Source organism: Natrix helvetica (assembly GCF_964273705.1).
Source record: "Natrix helvetica genome assembly, chromosome: 4".
NCBI classification, from domain to species: domain Eukaryota; kingdom Metazoa; phylum Chordata; class Lepidosauria; order Squamata; family Natricidae; genus Natrix; species Natrix helvetica.
The window spans coordinates 42,349,832-42,375,984 of record NC_138550.1 but is presented as its reverse complement, the minus strand read 5'-3'; the positions used below and the strand labels follow the sequence as shown (position 1 = coordinate 42,375,984).

General features: G+C 36.5%; 1 protein-coding gene across 3 annotated transcripts; it reads right to left on the bottom strand.

The window, feature by feature from the left end:
* Positions 1-3,356: 3,356 nt before the first annotated feature.
* On the bottom strand, positions 3,357-25,951 carry VGLL3 (vestigial like family member 3). 3 transcript variants are annotated; one of them, XM_081951143.1, is made up of 4 exons: positions 25,557-25,951; positions 21,359-21,605; positions 16,424-16,927; positions 3,357-5,821 (listed from the first exon to the last, which is right to left on the bottom strand). In XM_081951143.1, the coding sequence occupies exons 1-4, from the start codon at positions 25,692-25,694 to the stop codon at positions 5,775-5,777; spliced, it is 936 nt and encodes a 311-aa protein (XP_081807269.1). In that variant the 5' UTR covers positions 25,695-25,951; the 3' UTR covers positions 3,357-5,774. The 3 variants fall into 3 exon arrangements, with proteins under 3 accessions (XP_081807269.1, XP_081807270.1, XP_081807268.1); XM_081951144.1 differs by having other exon boundaries at positions 3,357-5,818; XM_081951142.1 differs by lacking the exon at positions 3,357-5,821 and adding an exon at positions 12,491-12,865.
* Between the last annotated feature and the right edge of the window lie 202 nt (positions 25,952-26,153).

The window sequence follows — 26,153 nt, the reverse complement described above, 5'->3', positions numbered from 1 at the left end:
TCCATCTGCCCAGATGTCATTTTGATGCTCTACACGAGTGCATGCTCACATTGCTACCGAACCAGTAGCAAAGGTAAGTGGATTTCACCCCTGCCCCCAGAACCCCAAAGTGCCCATCATTCAAATAGTATTAATGAATTAATCCTGGCAATGGCTGGACTTGTATCTTACTGATAGTCACAGTTGTTAACAAAGACATTCATAAAGGTTTTTTGTATCAGAATCTATTACACTGTTTTCTGGAAATCAGTGTAATCAATATATTTCTGGCAAAACCTGCGTTTTCATATCTGATATAGCATATAAACAAATTCTATAATATTCAAAGCCACAAGTTCTTTGCTGTACAATCAATAGCCATTTCCGTATAGAAAATAAATAAAATTAATTTTATTTGGGAGAATAAGAATGTTTCTAGTGGCTTAAAAATAGGAACTCAACACTTTAATGTTTATCCCTGTCATTTTGATTTTTTTGAATAAAATATTAAGGATATTATGATTTCCAGCATTGGGATCACTATCTAGAAAAGAATTGTTATGTATGCCAGGGGACAGTGTGTTATTAATATCTTCTTGGCCCAATGCAAGTTCATGTAGTTTGAAAGGACTGTAGTCTTGGAAAAAATTTGTCAACATTCTTTTTCAGTTGATTCATGAAAGTTAGTTCTTTTTGGACTATGAATGATTTTTCTATTATTCTGTTACAACATAGTAATAGTCTTATCCCTTAAAATATGATTATTTTGGACTATGATTTACAAAGCTCAAACCTGAGAATTTAGGACATTGAATAGAGAGTGGACTGCCAAATCCCAGTGCCATCAACTGTACTTCTCATACTCTATTTAACCCAGAAGTCACTGAAAAAAATAAAATCTACCTGCATCTTTCCTATCTTTACATCTGTATGCTGCATTCATTGTGGTAAACGAGGTAAATGGCCAGCAGAAACAGCAATACAACAAAGCAAAATTGGACCATTGCAGAAGTACTTCCTGGTTACGTTCCACCTAACTTAGAGCTCTGCTGAAAATTTCACAAGATACTAACCTAATTTCAAAATTTTCTTGTTTATGTTTTACTGCTTCCCTAATCAAGTGGAAGAAAATTTGTTATCACCTTTATTTCAGCACATGGTTTGGATAGTAAGAGATGAGGCAAAATGGCACATTTTAAAAGAAATCTACCATCTCGGCGTGCTTCCAAGATCAGCAAGATTGAGATTGTTTTGATGAAATATGAAGCAATGCAGTTATAGTCCTGACATTTGCAAACGAATGGCTTTTGTAATAACCTTAATCCAGTTGTGTTAGATTTATGGAAATGTACCTAGTGAGGTTTTAATATACCATGTCCAGACCATTAAGTCACTTTTTAGAAAAAGAATATAATAATACAAACTCATATTTGCAGACAAACCATTTGTATCACTAGGTCTTTATATTTATATTTCTTTATATTTCTTTTCAAACTGGACAATTCTATGGAAAGAATCCACCATCATTTTGTGAGACCCTGGACAATGTTTGTATTCAGGTACACAGTGGTTGAGTTTTCCATGACAGGATAGTTTTAAATGTTTTTTTACCTTGGCTATATTTAGTTTTGCTTTTGCTTGCTTTTAGATATTGTTAACTGCCCACAGTGCCAATTGGGCAGATGGAAAGACTTATACATTGAAGAATAAATATGTTGAATTTTGAGACGAATTTCCTGTTTGTTTCATTGAAGCCTAATCTTATAAAAAGCTTGTGACAGGAAGAGGGTTGGTTTTATGATCCTATCTTTTTTATTTACCTATGCAATATAGGATTATCTACTCACTTGTATTTGTTCTTGCAAAAGAGACACCAAACAATATTACACAATGAAGTATTTCTAAACAAATGAAGAACTTTTCTGTCTCCAGTTGAAAAAGTCTACAACCTGATCCCGTTCATCACTGTAGTCTACTTTTCATAGCACAAAAATGACAAATAAATATGATGGCTGAGTATTGCTTGTGAAAATTTGCTGCCATTAATTTGCATGCAGTTTACTAGTTGCCTATAGCACAAAAAATTTGCTTTCCAACATCTAGAAAAACAGAACTCTACATGCATAAATCTGTGAAGAAATAAAATTATCTATTTCAACTCATTTATCAAAAGGTTATGATGTGCATACAATTTGTAATGGTAATGCCATGATTGTGAAAATGTGACAGTTAATTAGTTTTTTTGAAGAAAAATGTTTCTAGATTGTAAAAACAGTCTCTAGTATCAATATTTCAAAATTCTCTTTGCCAAGGGACCTGACTAGAGTTCTTGGAAAGGGCATTTGATTTGCTCTTACAGTACTGGGAAATAATTTTTTCCCATAATTCAAACCAGCCTCTTGCACTTTCTTGAACAGTAAAGCTGTAATTTTATCTGTCATTCATTTCTCTACAATATGATAGTTGTGAATCAGTAATAATGAAATCTAAAAGGCAAAAGGCAACATCAGAAGCAAAGAAGGAGGAACACGTTCTCGTGCTTTGCTACGTTTCCATTCTTATGTCGAACAGAACACAATGAATGTTTTATTTAAGCAATATTAAACTAACTAGAATTCATTATTAGTGAGAATTAACATTGAGCTGCAATAATATTGAGGTTTATGAATGAATGCTAAGCTAATTGATCATTCAAGCACATTTATTATATGCTGGAACTGCAAGCTACCACTACGATAGGAACATACAGCAGCCCAGCAAATGCTCTGTCACGTGGTTCATTTATTAATTGGTCAACTTACAGAATAAAATGCAAGAATTTCATTGGCTTATCTGGCAGAGGTGAATTGTGAATGAACTATGCGCTTTGGCCTCCAGAAAGAAGAGATGCCCTACAGTATTTGAAATCCTAATTTAAATCAAGAGAACTTAATTTGAAAAAATGTCCCCAAAAAGAATAAAGCAAAGTCTATATAGAAAGAGGCTATACTTTACCCCCTTAAGTTTATAGAATCTTGGCTCCTTTTTTTAAAATTGAATAATAACCTTCACTTGATGGCTGATTCAGTTTGTACATTTTTGGTTCTTCCTGGCTTTCTGCTTCTTTCTACTTTCACATAGCTCTTTTTCCTTCCTTTCCCTTTTCAAGCAGTGACACTTTTCCTGCCTCTTTTTTAAAGGCACATATGGCTCTGAGCATGGAAAACTTTAAACAACTTCAGTAGATCAAAGCTTTACACTGAAGGGAAGAAAACATGACATTTCAGAACATTTGAAATCTTTGGATGAACTAGAAATCAATATAATACATTCAGGGTAAAAAAAAAGTTCTGAAGAGAGGTAGAAAAGACACTCAATAGACTGCAAGGGAAAAATGCTTATGAAAAAAGAACAGCTTTATTCCAGTATTTAATATTAGTGAGCTTTCTGTAAATGTATCAAGTTACAAACAGAAAGCCTAATCCAAATCACAAAAGCCATTTTCTCTTATGGGTACAACACAACCCAGTCTATGATTTCCATTAGAAATACCCATAATAAATTAAAATGTAACTTTGGAGAAATCAAAGCACAATTTTAATTAATTTCATTAAATACTGGTGTTTAATATTTTGATGGTAAGCTTACCATATTTATTATTGTTAACCTCTCTGACCTTACTGAAATTCTTGATGAATGTCTTTTTTCCATATTCAACTAAACATTTGATTCAACAAAATGTTCATTGAGTTATTAAATACAGGTATTCCTTAAGTTATGAGAGTTTACTTAGTGACAATTCAAAATTATGTTCATGACCACCCCCAAAAAAAGTACTTATGACCCAATCTGGAAGTTACGTATGTTACAGTGATCATTCATCCTTATGACTGACTACAGAGATGGTAGAACATGTCCCCTGCCTATTTCCCCCTTATCCTGCCCCATCGCTTTTCTGTAATGAGGCCAGTGTCCCTGTAGGTCTCATTTGGTTCTGACCTGGGTAGTGCCTCAGATGCCTTCTGCTTGTTACAGGGTGGCTGATTTGAGTGAGCAGCTTCAGGGATTGGGGCGCAAAGGCAGCAGCCAATGAATGCAGAGCTTATTTGTGTCATTAGGCTTGCAGAGCTGGCGAAGCTGCTTTCCTTAGTTCTATCATTATTACAGCTCATCAGTGTCTGACTAAAGATGGCCACTGTTTCTGCCACATAGATTTGGAAATATGAAGATCTTTGAAAAATAAGTGAGAGATCAGACATGGAGTGGGAAGGAGCAATTGGAATCTGGGAGGCTAGCAAACAAGCCCGGTGCCTGGGGAGACCCAGCAGGGCAAGATGGGGGGAAGCATGAGATATCACAGTAAGTTGGGGGACACTTGATTCAGAAGCAGGTGGCTTGTTCCAGCACTAGGTCCCCCATGGTCTCTCCTCCCCCCCCAATACCTCATGTGCACTTAAAAACCTGCACATTCAATTAACGAATGCATTTAATTTAACATAATTCAATTAATGAATCTTTGGGTTACAAATGTAATTGGCAGGCTCTATTACATTCATAACTCAAGGATTACCTGTATGTCTAATCAAGTCAGTGCAGCTATTAGCAATAACAAAGCCAGACTTTCTCTAGATGAGTTTTGCTTAAATTTTCATTTTTGTACTTGTACCAAATCTCTTTGCAGCATCACCTAGTACTTTCCAGTCTACTGTACATGCTACATAGATTGCTTAAAGTACTTTCTAATCATGGATTTCAAGGCTGGTATAAGTAGGAAACTTCCAAATAATTTGCAATGTAGGGGGAATGTACAAGTGCAATATAAAGTGGCTTCTAAAGTACCAACTAGGTGTTTTAATTTAGGTTGAAGCTGAAAGGAATTATGCTAGCATTAGTTATTTTGTGCTCAACAGTAAGAATGGAATTAACGTCAATGTAAACGTAAGAACAAAACTTCCTCTGCAGTTAGATTTTCAGTCAAAATCTCTGCATCCAATTACATTTTGAAACCAATTGTCCATTTTTCAGATTTTTCACTAAAAGCAGTAAAGCTTATACTCATGTTTTCTATGCTACAGCTATGAAAACTATTATATATATGGGTGATTGTTAAGAAAAAGGTAAAACACCTTCAAGAATTTGTTATCTATGTAGGACTGAACCTATATAGCTAATAGTGAACAATTACAAGATATTTGAGCAAATGACAATGAAATTCCACAAACAACTAAAAGTAGGCATTTAAAACATCTGACAGTGCACCTCTACAAGCAAGTTCTTTAAACAGAACTTTAAAATTATTTCACTTTTTTAAAAAAAACAATCTGTTCTAAAATAGCCTGTAAATATTTATGTAAACTTTCTGTATTTCCTCATAAAGGATTCACAAATAGCTACCAAAATGCATTCCCAAAAGTTAACAATTAGTTTCAATTATGTCCTGTCCTGGTTATGCATTAATCTTAGATGCCAACACACAACCAAACCAAATGCTTATTTAGCGGCATAAAAAGATGGATATCAAAAATGTTGTTGCAGATTCAGATGACAAACGATGGATGATGAACAGCGCTTGTCTTTTCATCTCATTTCTACTTAGCAATCCTCAGATTGACAAATGGGCATCTGGGCATAAAAGATGAGTCATATGATACAGTCGGCTCAGCATCTGCTTAGCAGAATGTCTAGTGGTGCTGTGAAGATGCAGAGAGAAGGAGAGAGAGAGAGAGAGAGAGAGAGAGAGATGGAAAAGATGTGCCATATCCTTTTTCAAGGATAGCGACTCTTAATGCTGATTCTTTGCAAGTTCCATTTGTACTTCAAAACCATAAAGCCTCCTTGGATTTGTCCTGATGTTGGGTACCTGCTTCAAAAGAAAAAGGAAAGTATGCATCAATGGAAAATGTAATACAATTACTAGACATGATTTTTAATATATACAATGTACTTACTTCAGTTTTCCATGATAGAATTACTAAAATTCTTTCGCATGAACTTTACCTCTCTTTATAAATAATAAGTGCCTAAAAGATGCTGGTGCTTTCTTCAGAAATTACCATTACAATTCAGCATGATAGGAATACGACACAGTGAATCTTAAATTTACGTTATCTTAATTTTATTCCCCCAATTCCTAGCAAGCTTGAAAAGTGATTCCCAGCTTTCTCTGCTTTTGTACTTAGAATAACAGCACTATAGTATTAAACTCAAAACCTACAAGGTGCTTAATCTTAGCCATATTTTGAGATTTGTTGCTTTAGGCATAATTATGACTAACAACAGTTGATATATGGTAATTCATGTAAAATAAAGGCATTTGAACATTTTATAGCTGGCTGGTGTGAACAAGGAAGAATGAACAGCATCTTGGTTCATATCACTAACTACAGTTTAGCATGACATTCAAACTACTGAATACAGAGCACCCACCCCAAAAATTTATTTCCAGCGTGTGTGTGTGTGTGTGTGTGTGTGTGTGTGTGTGTGTGTGTATTTGCTGATGCTTTATTTAGACTAAATTTGTATATCAGTGATTGGATGACCTCTGTATATGCCATATGTTAAATAAATAAATAAGCCTAATATGTAGGTTTGATGAAATTGTGTAGTTTAAGACTACAAAAAGGCTTGAAATAACAGTGTGACCAATAATAATAATAATACAGGAATATGTCATGATGACCTATGCTTGACTTTCAAGATACTCCCTATTGCACCTTGCTTGTTCTATTAATTTTTCTTAGTCTTACTACTGCTAAAAATAAAAAAGTAATACTGGATCAATTTAAAAACCAAAACAAAATTGACAGAAAATAATTAGTTCAGATTTCTTGTTTACCAGACCAGATGAATCTACAAACAAAAGTCTTATAAAAGTTTAACACAAGGAAATTGGAAACAACAAGACTGTTATTGGTCTCTATTTTTAATCAAACTAAAATTAAGTATGGTGCTGAAATTCCAACAGTCAAAGGGGGAAAATGGCAATATTCCTGAAATTACTTACTGTTGAATAATATACTTTGATATATTGATTGAATATACTTTTACAATTCTTTAACATCAAGAAAACTATGTTTTCTTAGGCACTTAAGATTTGTATTTGGTCTTCTGCCTCCTGAACAAATGGACATGTCTTTCTAGGGACTATGAATGAGGCCAATGAATGGATATTAGTTTCTATTTTCATTCTTTTAAGGATATTGTTAGGTAGATAGATATAAGTAGAGCTTTTACTTTGTAAATGCATAAAAGGAAGCTTTTGGTTGAATGGTTGGATTCAGGGTATAGGATATACATTTTCATTGATCTACATATTTCTGTATATAGTATTCAAGTTCTAATAACTATTTAAATGAGGAAGTGTTTACAAAGAGGAGTTCAAAGTTAATTCATACATGGTGAAACGAGAGTGTCAATAGTCCTCCTGTATAGACAATGTAGGTATCAAAGGCCCATGTCTTGGGGTTTCCTTCTCCAGAACTACAGATATTATCCAGATAGAATATAGAATGATGTAAAATATAAGTCTCTCAATCTTACTGTAGTTCAGCGGCCCCCAACCTTTTGCGCATCAGGGATCGGTTCTGTGGAGAGAGGTTTCTCTGAGGACCAAAGGGGGGCATGATTTTGCATGCTGACTACATCCCGCAGATAGGACATTGCTAATTTGTTTCTGGCATGGCACAGCCCAGTGCTGGTTCATGGACCGGGAATTGGGGGGCCCTGCTATAGTCCATAAAATTCTGTTCTGCTAAGCATCCTATGCATCATTCTGATTTTATGTAATATTTATATCTAAATATAATCTCTGCAACCAAAGACGTCAAAGAGTGTCAATAATAGCATGTAACCTAACCTTATTTTCAAGAATATGCTCATTTATTTATTTAACATATGGCATATCATACATACACTAGCAATATAAATTAATATTTTAACTACATTAGTAGAACCCAATAAAAATATAAATGGCCAAAAGATCTATGTTCAAATATCAATGAGTGAGGAAAAAAGGACTGTGTGAAGGGAAAAATGGACTGAAATATGCATGTTAAAGGTTAATGCAGCTTTTTAATGTCTCCCAGAACTGGTACCCCAAGAGCCAAATGATTTCAACTACAAGCCCTTCAGTGACATCACTTCATTGCATCTATTTTTCCAGTACTCCTTATAAGATGCTGATTATTATAAACATGTGATTTAGCCCAAGCAAAGAAAAGTTTGGATGAGAGCAAAGCATAGAATAATAAACTCTGAAACACGAGATCTGATCTTGGGAGTAACTCCTGGGTGTATAACAAAGCAACTACATGTGAGTAAATATATGTCTACTTCTGTATTTTTACAGTCAGAGAAACATCTTGTGATACATGCTGTATCACGCCTTAACATTGTACCTAAGCTCAAATAAAGTAGTACCATCAGCTTAAGATGGTAATAAAACATTACTTTAATAGCATGAACAAATTTTAAGTCAAATGGCATAAAATAGAAATAAATGAAACAGCCTCTTTCTAGAACAGCAAACATATTAAATCTGTATGAACTGAACAAATGGTATCTTTTGTCATGACATATCTTGATTTGTGATTAGGGGAATCTGAATTGGAGGATGTGGGGGGAGCTGTCAAAGAGGTGACCTGTTAATTGCAGTCACATGATGCACATACAAAGGGCAGTGAATTGTATAGTCATCTTGCCATTTTTTTAACATGGCCATACCGCTGTAGGCATTTCTTCTGCATTTGGTCAAAAATATTGATGAAATGTCCATTTGCTTCCGTACCATCGTTGCTGACATGGTCAAGAAGAGAAACATCTAATGATCAATGAAGTATGCATATCTCTATTGCATGTATATAGCATTTGATGGTTGGCCAGCACTCAGTGGCATATAAAATTACTGAATGTACCATAACCAGAGAAATATGCCTCCTCAAATTTTCTGTAACAACAAAATAATTATGAAACTAATGTGTTTCCAGCAGATTCATCTTGTCTTCTTTTTTTTCAATATCACCCAGGAGATTAAGTTAAGATATGAAAAACAGAAAATAAGACCTTCCCAGATAAACCCATTCCGACTTTTGAGTGCATGCATTAAAATATGCCCTCCCCTGAAAATAAGTTCTCCTCAAAAATATTGCAAGATATATAGGACTTGTAAATAATATATATTCCTTTGTAACTACAATTAAAACTATTGCAATTGTGCTTTCAAATTATTTTAATATCCAGACTCTATCATGATACTTCACCCTTCACCATCCTTTGTTCAGCTCCAATCCTCAGCCTTAGAAAAATTATACACATTTGAACAGAAAAGAAAAGGAATGATACCTCATTTATTATATTTTTATGTTTAAAAATTGCCAACAAAGTTGGATAATGATGGGAGGTTGGTGCAATGACATAATAATTCAAGCAATAAGTTGGGTGAATTGATTGTTGAATTCTCCTTGCAAAAAGAAGACTCCATGCCATTATATTAATGGAGAGAAACAACAATGGATGACTTTTTAACAATAAATCATAGAAGTGCAAAAAGGAAATAGAATCAGAATGACCTTAAGCCAATTATATTTTCTCCACCTGATCTTACTCACAGGACTCTTACCAATAAAAAATGGAACACAAAGTCATGTATGGTGCCTTAAGAGGGAACACAGTGGATAAATGTAACAAATGAACAAACTTTATTCCCATATTCTACTGCCATATATTCACAACTCAACAAGCCTGATCCTCATTGAAAAGAGAATGGTAAAAGGATGTGTATTTCCTGCTTATTCATGAAATGATTTTATCATCAGTCATGTCCATTTAGTCATATTGGCTAAAATAAAACAGGCATCACTAACACCGTTTCAAGGCCAAATATGTCACGGAGACTGTTCTTCATTACGCAACATCATTTTTAAGGCTGGATCTTACATACATATGCAGTAAGCTGTTGGATATAAACAAATTTATTTCCGCCTCCCAAAAAAAAAAGAATAAAGCCACATTTTATATATATATATATATATATATATATATATATATATATATATATATATATATATATATATATATATATATATATATATATATATATATATATATATATATATATATATATATATATATATATATATATATATATATATATATATATATATATATATATATATATATATATAAAATATATATAATATATTAAATGTCAGGTTAATGGTAGGATAATATATTAAATGTCAGGTTAATGGTAGGAATGTAAACCAGTACAGGAATTAAGAAATCCTTAGGCAAGATGCATTCCGAGAAACAATGAGCTCAAATCCATGTATTCTAATCCTTTCAATTTTCTAACCCAAACAGCCTTTTTCTTATTCCACTTTATATGCCCACTCATGTCTCATAGCATCTTTCTTTAAAAAAAAAAACCTTTATCCTATAGGCAAGTTTTCTACTTATCCATATTTTTTTTAAAAAAATCATATTTATCATATACTCTGTTAGACATATTTAGCTTTTTTGTGCCATAATCCAGGTTCCATTGCTATAACCAAGGTGCCATAATCCAAGTTCTAATCTAAAACAAGATATGGCACACCATGTAAAATAAGTTATATGCATACTACCGTAAGAAACTGGATTCAGCTTTAACACTTTAATTAATTCTGTTCTTAGACTAAGAAGTCACAAGTGTAGGTCTGACTCATGAACTTGACATTATCAATCTCAGTAATGCAACTCTCTTGAAAAGGAAGGAGGAGCCTGTCGTTTCTAAATTGATACTTTCTAAATTGATTACTTAACCAACTTGAAAGCTATGGGAACACACAAAGCCATAAGTCTCTACACTGGATTATTAGTGTGTTTAAAGTATACATCATGGATCAGTGATGTGCACTCAGGAGACGTGCAGTCATAATGATAGCCTCACCACTGTCATCCTGAAAAGAAAAAAAAATGTAAAGGGAAAAAGGCAAGAGCTGAGGTCAGACTGAGCTAGTTGCTGCCTGAGCCTGCCTCACCATGGATGACTGCTTAACTGTTTAAAAAAGCCTCTAAAAAGCTCCCTCTACTATGAGGCAGGAGAACTGCGTGCCGCTCTTACGTCAGGAATTTTTAGGTTTTTAACCCTTAAGTTAAGCAAGGATTAAAAGCCTAAAAGTTCCTGACGTAGGGGAGGCAGCCAGTTCTCCTGCCTCATAGTAGAGGGGGCTCGTTTGGGCAGGGCTTCTTCAGAGAAGCTTTGTGTGTGTGTGTGTTTGTTTGTTTGAGAGAGAGTTTGTTTGAGTGAGAGAGGGAAGGGGGTAGGAGAGGCAGGGAGGGCAGCCCGCCTTACCTGGCTGGAGAGGCATCACCTCTGGCTCCAGTCCAGCCTGCAGCACTTGCAGTCCCTGCCAGCTCCTTCAGGGACTCCCAGGCTCGGCGCCAGAGACCTGCCGCAAGAGAGGCTGGCCAGGTTGCCCAGGCGGTGGCAGAGGTTCCCTTTGTTCTTTCAGGTGGGGCAAGTGGGGGGGAGAGGCTTCCTCCGTTCGATCCGTGCCCCACCTGCGCTGCCCTCACCCGACAAGTGCACCCCAGATGCCGCGCAGCTCTGGCGGGCGGTGCCATGGCCAAATCCCGGGGTGGAGGGTGGCAGGGAGGCTGGGCCGGACTCTTCACGGGGTGGCTGACCTTCTCCGAGCCGGAACGGCCTTGGTTGATCCCGACCGGAGGGCTTGGGTGCCAAGGGTGTGGTCGGGGGAGCCAGGCTGGTGCCGCTTGGCTCTTCTCTGCAGAGCAAAAGGCAGGATCGTGGCAGGTGGACGCTCAGAGCCCCGTGAGCCCTTCCGTCAAGCACGGTGCTCCCTCACAGCTCCCGTCGCCCTGTCTAGCAGGCGCTGCCAGCCCGGGAAGCAGCTGAGCTGAGCTGGGGAGTCCTGGCCAGCAGTTCGGCTTCCAGAGCGGACAGTGCGGGCGCCAGTGGGCTCCTCCAGCCTCCCGCCTTCTCACAGCGTGTCCCTGTTTTTGCAGAAAGCAAAATAATGGAGAAGAAACAGGGAAGCTTTGGGTGTGAAATGAGGCCGTGGAAGAGAGTTTTGTCCTTTGCTGGTGAACGTGGCCTCATTTCATACCCGAAGCTTCCCCGTTTCTTCTCCATTCTTTTGCTTTCCACAAAAACAGTGATGCGCTTTGGGAAGGCGGGAGCCCGGAAGAGCCCACCGGAGCCCACACCATCCGCTCTGGAAGCTGAACTTGCGCCCATCCTGGAGGGATCCTACCCCGGGCTGGCTTTCAGAGATGTGAAAGGCTCTTTCCTCAGGCATCTTTTCCAATGAAACAGATTGAGACAGGAAGATCATTTTATTACATTTGAACATTCTGACTAAAACGGATTCTCTCATTCAAAGAGGTAACCCAAAGACCATCTTTCTGTCCCTTTTATCAAAGAAAATGCAAGAGAAAAGCTGATTGGACAGGGCAAAAATAACTCCTCCTTTGCACTGTAAATCAGCTACATGGAATTAAACACTACAATCCAACTTCTCTCTGTGTGCGTGTGCGTGTGTGCGTGTGTGTTTGAGGGAGGGGGAGGGAGGAAGGAGGGGAAGGGAGAAGAAAAAGAAAAAAAAGAAGGAAAACATGCTGTCATTTTAAATCGGAACTGAGGATGCCTGGCTGTGGAATTCTGGGAGTTGAAGTCCACAAGTCAAAAAAAAAAATTGCTGCCTCACCAGCCATAAACCTCACCGCACGTCACTGTTATGGCTTTATTAAAGTTATCACATGTGAGGGTACAGCTAGCCAATGAGACGACCTTCTGCCCTTCCAATTTTCTTTTCTCCATGAAACAATAGTCCTGCATTTTCTGTTTTGCTTTGTTTTAACTTTTCTTTTAAAATTAGAGCTTTAAAAATGTGGTCTGAGTGATAATCTAGGCAAAAAAAGAAAAAGAAAAATATAGGGTATAATATTTGAGCCACCTTTTCTTCTATAGGTTAATCAAGACAAATTTCATTGAAAACTGAAGTCTACTAAAAATATACTATACTTTGCACACAAAAAAAGTAGGTTCCATAAAGAGTAATCTGCTTATCTTGGCAGTGATGACAACATAGCAGGTAATGACATTAAGTTCAAAATATGAAATGTAATTATTATTGTTTCATCGCTACAGCTGGAAACATTATTAATTGCTATAAAATCATCTAGGCTTTTTAAAGATCTAGTTGTGCTATTTTTTTAATTTCTTGAGGCTGCAAGTATCAAGCAACTGACTCTATCATTACATAAATGCAAATGTGAAAATAAAGACTGCTAGTTTGCAGCCACTAGTACAGAAAACAAGAACGAGAAAGTCAAATGCAGTTAAAATAGATCCAAATTTTTACTTGTTTTTGCCCTTCCCTCAGATAATTATTATTCTAGGTTCTATCTCTACATGGGGCTCCCCTTGAGGTGCGCCCGGAGACTGCAGTTGGTCCAGAATGCAGCCGCGCGGGTTATTATGGGGAGATCGAGATTCTCCCATATAACACCTATCCTGCGCGAGCTGCACTGGCTTCCTGTGGCCTACCGGGTGCGCTTCAAGGTACTGGTTACCATCTTCAAAGCGCTCCATGGCACAGGGCCCAGTTACCTGCGGGATCGCGTCCTGCCCCATACATCCCTGCGACCCATTCGCTCACACAGAGAGGGGCTACTCCGGGTGCCGTCCTCTAGAGAGTGCCAGAGGGCGGTGCCCAGGAGTAGGGCCTTCTCTGTGGTGGGCCCTACCCTTTGGAATGACCTCCCCCCAGACATCCGGACAACAACCGACCTTCGCTCCTTCCGTATGAAGCTGAAGACCTACCTGTTTTGTCAAGCCGGCCTGGCATAACGTTACAATCTTGCCACCCCAGGTCATTTTATAATGGGAAATTTTGTTTTTTAAAGTTTTTAGAGTTTAATATTTTTGGGGTTTTAAATTTTGTAAGTATGCTTATTTATGGACTTATTTTTACCTCCTCTGCACGATATATGGTGCTATCTTGATTATTGCTCTGTACGTCGCCCCGAGTCCCTGTGGGGAGAGGGGGCGACTAATAAGTTCAATAAAATAATAAATAATAATAATAATATTTCAAACATTTAAAAAAGGAAAAACAATTTAAAGTTATAAAATTTATTTAACATATTTTCCTGCCATAACACATAGAAATCTTGAAATAAACATTCACTGATGTTTAATGGAGAAAAATATTTGCTTACAATAGTGCCAAATGAACCTATGGATTTATTCATTAAAAAATGAACTATAACACATATTCCTCAAAAACAGTCATCATTATGTTTTTCCTAAATACTGCTAATTGGTAAAGGATTTTACAATATACATTTCTACATGTTTTCTCTCATTTCTTTAATGGAGTCATCTCAAAATAAAAGATAGCTGTTTTATTTTGAGCACAAGACCAAACATAGATTACTTTCTTTAAATGTGACATAGCTTCTAGGGACTGAAATTTTGTGATCTACTATCCATTAATAGGTAGGGAACATGATGAGAGGGGAAGGGAGGGAATGAAAGGAATACATGGCCTAGGCTAAGTTGATACACAGATACCAGGTTTTAAAAGTTCAGTTTAGTGAGCTACACAGTTTTCACAATTTAGTGAGTGATAATTCATATTTTGTCAGAAATGAGTTATGCCAGTCACAAGCAGAAGGTACAAGTTCCACAATTCCAATGAACTCTCCTATATTATCTGCTACATAATACAGCACAGGAATAGTTAAGGCTTACAAATTGAGCAAATGCAGTGGAGTTCTGAAAATTTCAGCTTCTGTGTAACAAAATGCCAATAACTAGAAGAGCCATCTTATTAGAGTTATCTCCTGTTATTCCAACTCTGATACTTTAATAGTTTGATGCGCTAGCAAATGTTTGTGCATCTTAGATCTTTCTAACAACACAGGCTTGGTATATAGATCACACAACTCCATTCATGTTTTAATTCATGGCTTGTCTGACAAGTGATAATTAGTTATTTGTTCATAACACAAAGCATAAACAATAGTATACAAATGATGATTGTTTTAATAATCATGTTAAAATGAATTGAAAAAAAATATTTTCAGGATTAATGTCACAGGACATTTAGAAAAGCTTTGAATGAGTTTGCAGATCAACATTTCAAAGTAGTTTGTATCAAATTTAATATTTTAATAGTAATAATGCAGTCAAATATACTGAAGGACAACATCTGAACTCAGCATTCTTAGAAGTTGTAAATTTAAGAAGTTTTTTTAAGTGACTGATTCAAAATAGGCCCAACAATAATGTTATCTGTTTGAATTGCAACAACTAAGCTTTTGGTTTAATGTAACAATTTGACATTTCCACAAATGCAGAAAACATATTAATGTAATATGTACTCCAAATATTGAGTTATCACAATGGAATTTGGTTTGTATAATTATAAGGCAGTTAATTGTAGCCGAAATTGTAACTTAACATTCCGGGGAATTATGGCAATGTCAAGTCTGAAACCAGATCTCAACTAAACTAATGACTAAAGATTATGAAATTTCCAAACTCAAAGCCAAAAGTCAGAAAAAGCAATTTAGTTTTAACAAGAAACCCTCCTACTTATAAGAATAAATACATAATTATATTAATAATGTTTGAGTAAAATTGTTAGCGTATGTTGATTTATTTGGGAAAAGATTGACATATGATTGCATTTATAAAAACATCCTTCCGGTCTACAGGATGTGAATTTAGATCGTCCTATTCTTGAGCAAGATTAAGGAAAAATATTCATTACAACTGCTTATACTAATAAACAAAAATATTAAACATGGACTATGAAAGTCAAATTTTCAACTTTAAAGGCTCTTGGTGACCTTAAGCCAATTAATATTTTCTAACATGTCTTAGAGTTTTATGAAGATAAAATAGGAAAAACCAAGTATACCATCTGTCATGCTTACAGCCAGCTCCTTTTGGGATCTTTGGCCTGCCACACTAATATTCTATTCTACTATGCTGTTTCATTAGTGGGGAATTGGGAGGGGAAATAGTAAGGACTAGAATGTGATGTTGTCAAAATAAAATTCCTTTCTAGAATCCAAGGTCATCCTTTGTCTCTACAACTCTGCACCTGACCAGAACTGGATGGGTGGAACCACCAGCATGGCAGTGGAAGATTGGACCACGTGATGGACTTGTGGGTGTGGGAGCAAGATCATGAACTCTCAACTGGGTGGGGAAAACCCAGGAAGCTCAGATTTGGGATTTCCAGATGTGCCAACATGACTCTCTTAATAAATTGGAACTTAGAGCAATACTTTGCCTTGGACTCTGATTTAATTTTGGATGTTATTTGGAACCCTGACACCATCTTGAACTCTGGAAAATAAAGAAGAATGTAAATACAATCATTGAAGGCCTATAAGTCATACATGTTATGAAATATGTGTAGATATCCAAAAGCTAATTCCAGCTTACCTGTTTCAAATCCAAACGTTGGCACAATATCAACTGTCCCATGAAAGGCTCCTGCCCAAGCTGAGGTAGCACAGCTGACAGTAGTAGGATCTGACTTTGTTGCATCACACTGTAGTGGAGGAATCTTGCCTGCACAAACTGAGGGCACTGGCAAAGGTCTGTACCGCGGGTCGAGATGTGAAGTCGGATGATGGTGATGGTGCATGTGTACATGGGGATGATGATGATGCATGTACACATCATGCATATGTCCATATGAAGAGCTCACCTGGGATGCTAAAGGATAATGCCAAGACTCTGGCATGTTAGATGAGGAAGGTGGAGCAGTCTGATGCAACGTCTGTCCCGGCCAACTGTTAGGATCTGCTACTGAAAAGGTGCTTGGTATAGTAATGGGAAAATCACGATGAATTCCACTTAAAGATGGTGGAGGTGGAGTTTGATAAGAACTGGTCCAAAATGAAGCTGGGAAGTTCTTCCTTTGATTTGCAATTGTTGTGTTCTCTTTTAAGAGAAAAAGCAAAAATGATATAAACTCTTTAAATGAATTTAGAAACACCACTGCTATTATGTAGATCAACAGCAATAGCAACAGCACTTAGACATATCTATCTATCTATCTATCTATCTATCTATCTATCTATCTATCATCTATCTATCTATCTATCTATCTATCATCTATCTATCTATCTATCTATCTATCTATCTATCTATCTATCTATCTATATGCATATACACCTATACACCTATACACCTATACACCTATACACATATACACATATACACATATACACATATACACATATACACATATACACATATACACATATACACATATACACATATACACTTATATGTTTTCGTCGATTTTCACGGGTGTAGGTATGCTGGTCTTGTTGTATTCGGGTCTTTTCCCGTGTAAGATTGAGATTGTCTTGGCAACGTTTCAACAAAGTCTCACTCAATATCTTCAGGCTGAGTTTTGGGCTAAAAGTGTGACTGGAGCTGCCATCTTTCTATAAATGTTGGTGGGGGTGTGCTGGCTTTGTTTCAGTAAGTGGAATGATTGGTTGTGTGGTTGTATCACGATTGGTAGATTGGTGCTGAGCGGTGCTGGCTGTGTGTCTATTGTTGTTTCATGTTGTAATGGCCTGGGTGGTGGGTGGGACTCGTTTGTTGACTAGGGCTGGTTTCCAGATGTCTGGTAGGCAGGAGGTATCATCACGTATATTCATGTTGTCGGGGTGTTTCTCTATTTCGATAGCTTCCATAATTATTCTCTTGTTGAAGATGGCGAGTGAGACCTCGCTGAAACGTTGCCAAGACAATCTCAATCTTACACGGGAAAAAACCTGAATACAACAAGACCAGTATATACATATATACATATATGTATTTGTGTCACAACCCCTGGTATGCCCAAATATGGGAAGGAGTATATGTATATGCGTATATACGTATATATATATATATATATATATATATATATATATATATATATATATATATATATATATATATATATATATATATATATATATATACATACATACGTATAAACGTATATATATATATATATACATACATACATACATACATACATATATACGTATATATATACATACATACGTGTGTGTGTGTGCGCGCGCATATATGTATATACAGTATGTATATATGTTTATACAGTATGTATATACAGTATGTATAATGTATACTGTATAAACATATATACATATATGCGCGCACATGCACTCACACGCACACACACACATGTATGTATGTATGTATGTATGTATGTATGTATGTATGTATATCTTTACAGTGCTTTACAGCCCTCTCTAAGCAGTTTACAGAATCAGCATATTGCCCCCAACAATTTCAGTCCTCATTTTACACACCTCGGAAAATTCATCCTTGAGCCTGGTGAGATTTGAAATTGCCGGCAATCAGCTAATATAGTTTGCAATACTGCACTCTAACCACTGCACCACTGTGGCTCAGAGAAACTAAGGACACTTATAACTGTTTTGAAATGCTTGTGAAACTACATCACAAATTCAATAATCACAGCATATTTTCTGATCTCAGTGATCAGTACTTTATATCTATTATACCTTTTAAATTAAACCTAAAATTAATTTCATTATTAAAACATAATGCAAAATAATTGAAAATCTGATGGACTAGTGATTTTTTTAAATCAATGAGGTACTTTTTTAAAGTGGTATTGTATAACACCATGAAAGCAATGTCTAAGATTATGAATACAAATATTTTATGTCATCTTTCTTATAAGAATGGATTGTCTCAAACTGCCTTATATAATATAGCTAAAGGGATGCTTTTCAATAGAAAAGGCACAATTCCTATTTAGATATATCTTAATAGAAAGAACATATGACATGTCGGCCCTGCCAGTACTTGGAGAGAAAATTAACATAGGCAGATTCTCCTGCAGTTATCCTTAGTCTATACCAGTGTTCCTTAACCATAGCAACTTTAAGATGTGTTGACTTCAACTTCCAGAATTCCCCAGCTAGCATCAAAGTCCATACATGCTGGGTTGAAAAATGTTCTACATCAACTATTACTTTAGAGATGACAACAGTTTGAATTACACCAAAAGCACCGTTGGACTGCAAACCATGGAGTAGTGTGTTGAACATCCACCCTGGCAATAAACCAAGGAGATTAAATTTACCTGATGGGTTTGTTGCTGGTCTGTATGGATTCCTGTTACATGTCATGCATTAGGTATTATTAATTTAGTATTCTATTATTTCTATTGTTTGGAAACAGAGCTTTTAATCCTCTGTTGTAAGTGATTTCTACCAGTTTAATGTGTCAATTTTACTTTTTCCTAATTTTTGTTTGTTGTAGGATTATTAGTTTACTGTTAATATACTTAGAAATAATAATACTTTCACAAATTCTGCAAATCCATATGTCATTTGTTTATGCAACTAAGTTACACTACTCTATGAATTCAAGATGCTACTATCTCTTTATATCTGGCCATACAAAGTAAACTTAAATTCTTTCTTAGTTGTATTTCTTCGTTGAACTTTATATTATCTTAGTCTGTTGTTACACTAATGAAAATAATTAGAAGAGAATATGTTATATGGTTTTAAATTTACTAGTGTCTGAGAAGCATGTGTAGTAATATTATTTGAACTATCTAATATAAAATAATGATAAGCAGAATAGAAAAGAAAGAACTAGAGAAAAACCACAAAATACAAAGACCTTTACATAGAAGTAAAACTGTGGCAAAAGAAAGCAAAGATAGTAATAGGTGTCTCAGATGCAATCCCAAAGCAATGGGATCACTGCTTGAAAATACTTGGCAATGGCAAAATCATCATCAATCAATTGCCAAGGACAGCTTTACTTGGAAAAGCTTACATCCTGTGACAATACCTTTAATACCATCAAACCACAACATCTGACAATCCAAGGTCCTTGGAAATGCAAATCCAGATGTCTAAACATCTGGCTGATTATGCAACCAACCATAATAACGTTATACTGTCTTTTTATATATAAAACTCAAGGCAGCGAACATGCCTAATAGTTCTGTGTCATTCCTATTTTTCCACAACGACCTGTAAAAAGGGTTGGGCTAAGAGATAATGACTGTCCCAACATTAATGAGCCGGCTTTCATGGCTATAAAAAAGCATAATCATTTACCAACCCAAATTGTTGGATTTGTGCTACTGTTTTCTATTACTATGATTACCTTTAATAAGGAGTGAGAAAATTACTGAGTGGCATACGAGTGCCCAAATTTCTAAAAGTGGAAAACACTTCATAACTTTTTTTCTGCCATTGCAAAACAGAAGTATATTGAATATTTTTAATTCATTCTTCTATCAAGATAAATTGCACATAATTCTTATACCTGAATTATTTTCAATATTAGTTTGGTTCTGGGATAATTTTAAACCTCCAAAATATTTTTATAAAAAAAACTAAAAAGTACACTTGAGATAAATATTAATTGTTTGTAAGAACTGTACAATAAGAAACTGGAATGTCGCATACTAACAAATCAGTGGTTAAGAGCCCTGAGGAACAGAAAATTTATTTCTTTATCTGCAGGTGAAATAATTGAGTAATAATTTATTATTATTATTGAAAAATCAGATAATGTTTTTAACTTTTTAAAAGTATTTGTTGCCAATCTCATAATAGTGAAAATGTAAAATGGGTTGAAAGATACTTACTCCTATGATATGGGCTTATGTCTCTATGTTAATTTCATATCCATACATTTATTTAGTTGATTTAAATTGATCTGCAGAGCTGAATATACTTTTGAATTTCATATCCCATGTTTCAAATTTATCATTACATGAAGAACTATGCCAACTATTTGCAAAGTTTGAGGTGCTACAAAATGATACTACTCCTCAGTGTCCTAAAAACAAAGAGCTCAGAATCACAATTTCGAATCAACACTGTGTGTTCACTTCGTCTATTAACTGAAACTTAATTGATATAATGACAAATGTTATTTCACATGATCACATACTGATACGTTTAAAATTGGGCAAATTATTTTCTCTATATATAATAGATATTTCAATTGCTTTCCTTTGTCTTTTGCATTTTTAATTATTCTTGTTTTTGATTTATCTGTACATTGAGGATAATAATCATAATTAAAACATCCCCAAGTATTTTCACATTCTTCTTGAAGCTATTTAGAGTCCATCCATGCAGAAAAACATTTTTGCTAGCTAGCCGCATTTCTCTAGCTGTGTATCTTATGTGCTGAGTGCAGATAGTGGTATGGTTTTGTGTTGCATTGCATTGTTTTTGTTCTTCAAATATAGGTAATATAGTAAGCTGAAAGCCATCACAGCATGTGTTTTTACACATCTATGAAGAAAACAATGTGCAATTCAGTTTTCCTTTTAAAACTTACCTCTCCATAAGTCTGTTTTGGTTTTTGAAAGAACAGCCTCTGAATTGAAGTTGTTAGCTTGATTTAAAGCTCTTGAGAAGTGTTCATCTACCACTGAGCCAATGTCTCCCTGAAAGTAGGTGAAAAGGACGCAGCGAGAATTAAGGTATTCCATTTCAGTAGGCTGATCTTTCTCCTCTTCCTCTTGCTTATTAGAAGGTGTCACTTCCAGAGTTTCTTGCATCTTGCTGTATACAACTATTTTATTCTAAGGGGAAAAAATGGATAGACAGTAGAATAACACATAATTACATATCCTAAAAGCTAATGATTGTCAACCTATGAAAATGAATATACATTATATATTTGTTTCAACTGTATTCATGACCTATTCTATATGGGGTTCCCCTTGAGGTGCACCCGGAGACTGCAGCTGGTCCAGAATGCAGCCGCGTGGGTAATTATGGGGAGATCGAGGTTCTCCCATATAACACCTCTCCTGCGCGAGCTGCACTGGCTTCCTGTGGCCTACCGGGTGCGCTTCAAGGTGTTAGTCACCATCTTCAAAGCGCTCCATGGCACAGGGCCTAGTTATCTGCTGGATCGTGTCCTGCCCCATACATCCCTGCGACCCATTCGCTCACACAGAGAGGGACTCCTCCGGGTGCCGTCCTCCAGAGAGTGTCAGAGGGCGGTGCCCAGGAGTAGGGCCTTCTCTGTGGTGGGCCCTACCCTTTGGAATGACCTCCCCCCAGACATTAGGACAACAACCGACCTCCGCTCCTTCCGTATGAAACTGAAGACCTACCTGTTTCGACTAGCCGGCCTGGCATATCTCTACAGCTTCTCCACCCCTTGGTCATTTTTTAACTGTTAATTTTAGTTTTTAAATTTTTAATGTTATTGGGGTTTTAACTTTTTCTAAGCACTGTAATTTATTTATTTATTTTTACCTCCTCTATATGATACTGTTTTGATTGTTGCTTTTGTACGTCGCCCCGAGTCCCTATGGGGAGAGGGGGCGACTAATAAGTTCAAATAAATAAATAAATAAATAATAGTAGAAAGTTTGTTAATTAGTTACTATCATGGCCTGTTAGGATTGCCTTTATATTTCCCATCTGGTTATTTGATTGTGATAGAAAAAAAATTAAAACAAGTATTTTTGAATGTTTCAGAATGGTGAAAAATCCCATCTCACTACTAAACAAATACATTTATAAATGTATTTGAATAAATAATGTGGAAAACAGAATAATTATAATGTCAGTCATATGCTTAATTACTTTTCAAAATATTCCCTATTTTTTTTTACAAAAAACTTGTCTATTATGATATGATACTCCAATATTCTATTATAAAAATTAAAAAGCAAAATTTAAGTAGAATACAGTATGTTTCAAAGCAGTTTAGATTTTAGATATGAAAAACATTTGCTTCTTGACATACAAGTTTGTTCAAAATAGATATTAATATAATACAACTTTAAATTATAAATCAATAAATATTACTTTAAATAAACTTGAATACCTACATACAAAAATGAGTTACAATTAAAATAAAGGGACAAGTTCCTAATTTATACTGCTCTGACCCTAATATAACGTAGTATGGGCTTGAAATAATTATCCTAGCTTTGATAAAACTGCTCTTACAATAGCAGAAAGAAAAAATAATAAAACAGAAATATTGGAGTTTAGACCATATTTGTGAATTCCAACCAAGATGGCATTAAGAGTCACTTCCCATGTATGGAGAAAACATTTGTGTGTGTGTGTGTGTGTGTGCGCACAATAATGATAAAACCTCATGGAATGCAGTAAAAACCAAAAAAAATAAAAATAAAGAGTGAATTCTCAAATGACTATATTGGGGCCAAGTCAATATTAGTCCCATTTCACCCACGCACAGCATAGTCTAAAAGTGTTGTCATCCTGATAAGAATGTACTGATTTATTTTGTTGCATCAGATTCTTAAGGCAAAGGGTAAAAGCTAAATTTCAAAAACAAAATTTTAAATGTAGTTTTTATACTGGGTTTTTTCCTACTTTTCTTTTAAATCAATACTGTGATCAAACATAAAGCGAAGTGCTGCTTTCTATCATTCATTTAAATTTTGGCAGATAGTTCTGCACACATTTAGCCAAGAAGTCATTGAAATCAGAGGTGGGTTGCTCCCGGTTCGGCTCAGATCAGGCGAAGCGGTAGTAGCAGCGGCAGGAGGCTCCGCTCAACAGCCCGGATGCTTCTGCACATGTGCAAAGGTGGCACGTGCGTCAGCGTGCTTGAACAAGTAGTAAAAAAAATTGCAACCCACCACTGATTGAAATTTTATTTAATAAAACATGTCTACTGAAACTGCTGCTAAATGTATATGAAGACATTTTATTCATATAATTCTTCATTTTGTTGCATTATGTCTGTTTGGAATTGATCTACTCACTTCAAGAATAAATAGACTTCATTAAAAACAACAGCAAGCAGTAGAGACAATATAAGCAACATAGTCTTGTGGCACTTTTACAGAAATATATTCATTTACTGATACATTATATTTCCATGCATTACAACTCAGTTAATCAAATACTCTCATGTAAAGGATTATAGTCCATCATGATACAGTTTGCAGCAATACGTCCTATAGTTTTTAAAATGTTTGCTGTTACCAACCAACTTTTCTCTTTTGAATAATGGGACACTGCATTTCTGGTGACATGTCTAAAAGACTAAAACTCAAAACTGACTAGGCTTTCCATTTAAGGTGACTTATTATGCCTTAGGTCTACAGTCATCATAATGATCAAATTTTCACACTGACAAACCTCAAACTTTTTTTGGAACCTACTTTCAACTTAGGCAAAACAATGTTAAATTATCTTCCAAAACGAAAATTCTAGTCATGTATTCTGAATACATGTACTCGTAAATAAAAGACCATACCGAATTTAATGTGACTTCTGTCTGGGCATGCTGCATATTCAAAACTGGGCCATAAATGCAGAAAAGCAGCCTTCCTTAAGGACAGCCCCCAGCTTTTATTCAGAATTAATGGTGAAGTCATGAATTCACAGCCCCAACATCCCTTCTTTTTAGGGATGATCTTCCAAATCCTGTTCACTCCTACTTCTAAGAGAATAACAGAACTTTGAACAGATCTTAGATGACTCAGAAAAGGGACACAATGGCGCTCAGTGTTGTCATCACAAAGGTTTTCACATTCCAAGAAGAGGATAACTCAAGAAACCCTCCAGCCTTGGACACAGAATTGGTAAAAAGAAGAAAAAACAGAAAGCTGCCTACATCTCCCACAATCCTCAGGTACTGACACCTCCGTTTTGGTCTAGTGGGAAATAACTTTAAATATGAAGTACCACCAGTTTGCAGTACATTCATTCTGTGTTACTGAAGCGGCAGCACCTTTTCTTCTGCCAGATAGGCAACCCTCTTACAAGTTTCTTGTTAAGACTCTGCTTGTTAAGACTCATCTGATACCCTCTCTTCTTCAGTTTCAGCCATCTAGCTATCAAAATCACCCAGTCACCTCCAGATACAAAGTTCTGATGCTCCTCGTTTGAGCAGACACTTCATCAAATGACAGTGGCTGAAGCCACCTTACACCTACATTGTTCAGAGCCTGCCAAAATACTCATATGGTGACAAAAAACAACAACAACCTGTCATTCACCATGTAGGGACATTTTGGATCATATTCAGACTAAGGTTTGAAGGGCTATGTATAAGGGGTTAGCAGTAAGCCAAAGCATATGTTCATGAATACATCTGTGAGTAAGCGACTGAGTCAAACACTGATTAGATTCGTATGCCCTTTTATATGTAGTCTGCATGTTGAAGAGATGAGTATCACTCCTAGATTAGAGAGTGCCAGAAGAATATTTATGTATGTGGTGTGTGGCTGAAGACAGGTCTCCACACAGAACAATCAACCATTCTGTTCAACCAGGTACTTCATGAGTCTCATGAGTCAAACTCCTAAGTGATACATGGCATTGGTTAAACTACAAAGGTCACACAGCCCCTTCTATAGATAAACACCCAGTGTTCGTTTTTGAGCAGACACTTCATCAATTTTTTTCTCACTGCTGGTTCATCCATCCCACCTCTCCCAAGAATGGACTAGCAGACTCCGTCATTCCCATTTCTGCTTTCTCCGCCCACTACGAGAATAACAGCTTTCCCGTTGACTTGTTAAAAGTCTCACCTGTTGGCTCGACGTGAACGCTGGTGTGGAGAACGGGCAAGGACTCGTGGAACACACGGCGGATGCTGCGGGCAATTTCACCTGGGACGGGTGACACGTCACCTGCGCCTGATGCCTCACCACGTCCGAGCAACTCATGATACCCGCTGTTGCTGGTCCCTGCAGCTCTACGCTCCGGTCACAGCTACCCTTTTCCAAGTGATCTCGACAACGGTGCTTTGAGGGGACTGCGAAGCCAAGACCCGTTCATCTTCAGCAGGCGGCCGCTTTCACACTTATATAAGAAGTTCTGAAACGGCGGCGGCGGCGGCGGGCGCATAAGGAGGCAGCGTAGCCACGGGGAGGCAGAGAAGCGCAATACGCCTCTGCCGCCCTGATTATCATATACGCAATACGGAGCCCCCACACTCGACCAGTTGCTAGAGCACCAGGCAGCGCGTCCCAACTTAGAAAACTCCGCCTTGCCCTTTTCGGATTGGAGTAAAGTTTGCTTCGAGACTGAAAGTGGATTCCCGCAAAAAAAAGAGACTGCCGGCTTCCTTCATTTAGGCAGATTGATAGTGCGCGCTGGGTCAGTCCGCTATATTAGATTGGGGT

What these genes read in the sequence shown, in the direction of transcription:
- VGLL3 (XM_081951142.1), bottom strand. Translation starts at nt 25,694, where the DNA reads ATGAGTTGCTCGGACGTGGTGAGGCATCAGGCGCAGGTGACGTGTCAC. An exon ending in CAAAACAGACTTATGGAGAG is followed by an intron (nt 16,928 to 21,358) that starts GTAAGTTTTAAA and finishes TTCTCTTAAAAG; the next exon opens with AGAACACAACAATTGCAAAT. An exon ending in AACGTTTGGATTTGAAACAG is followed by an intron (nt 12,866 to 16,423) that starts GTAAGCTGGAAT and finishes TTTTTTGCCTAG; the next exon opens with ATTATCACTCAGACCACATT.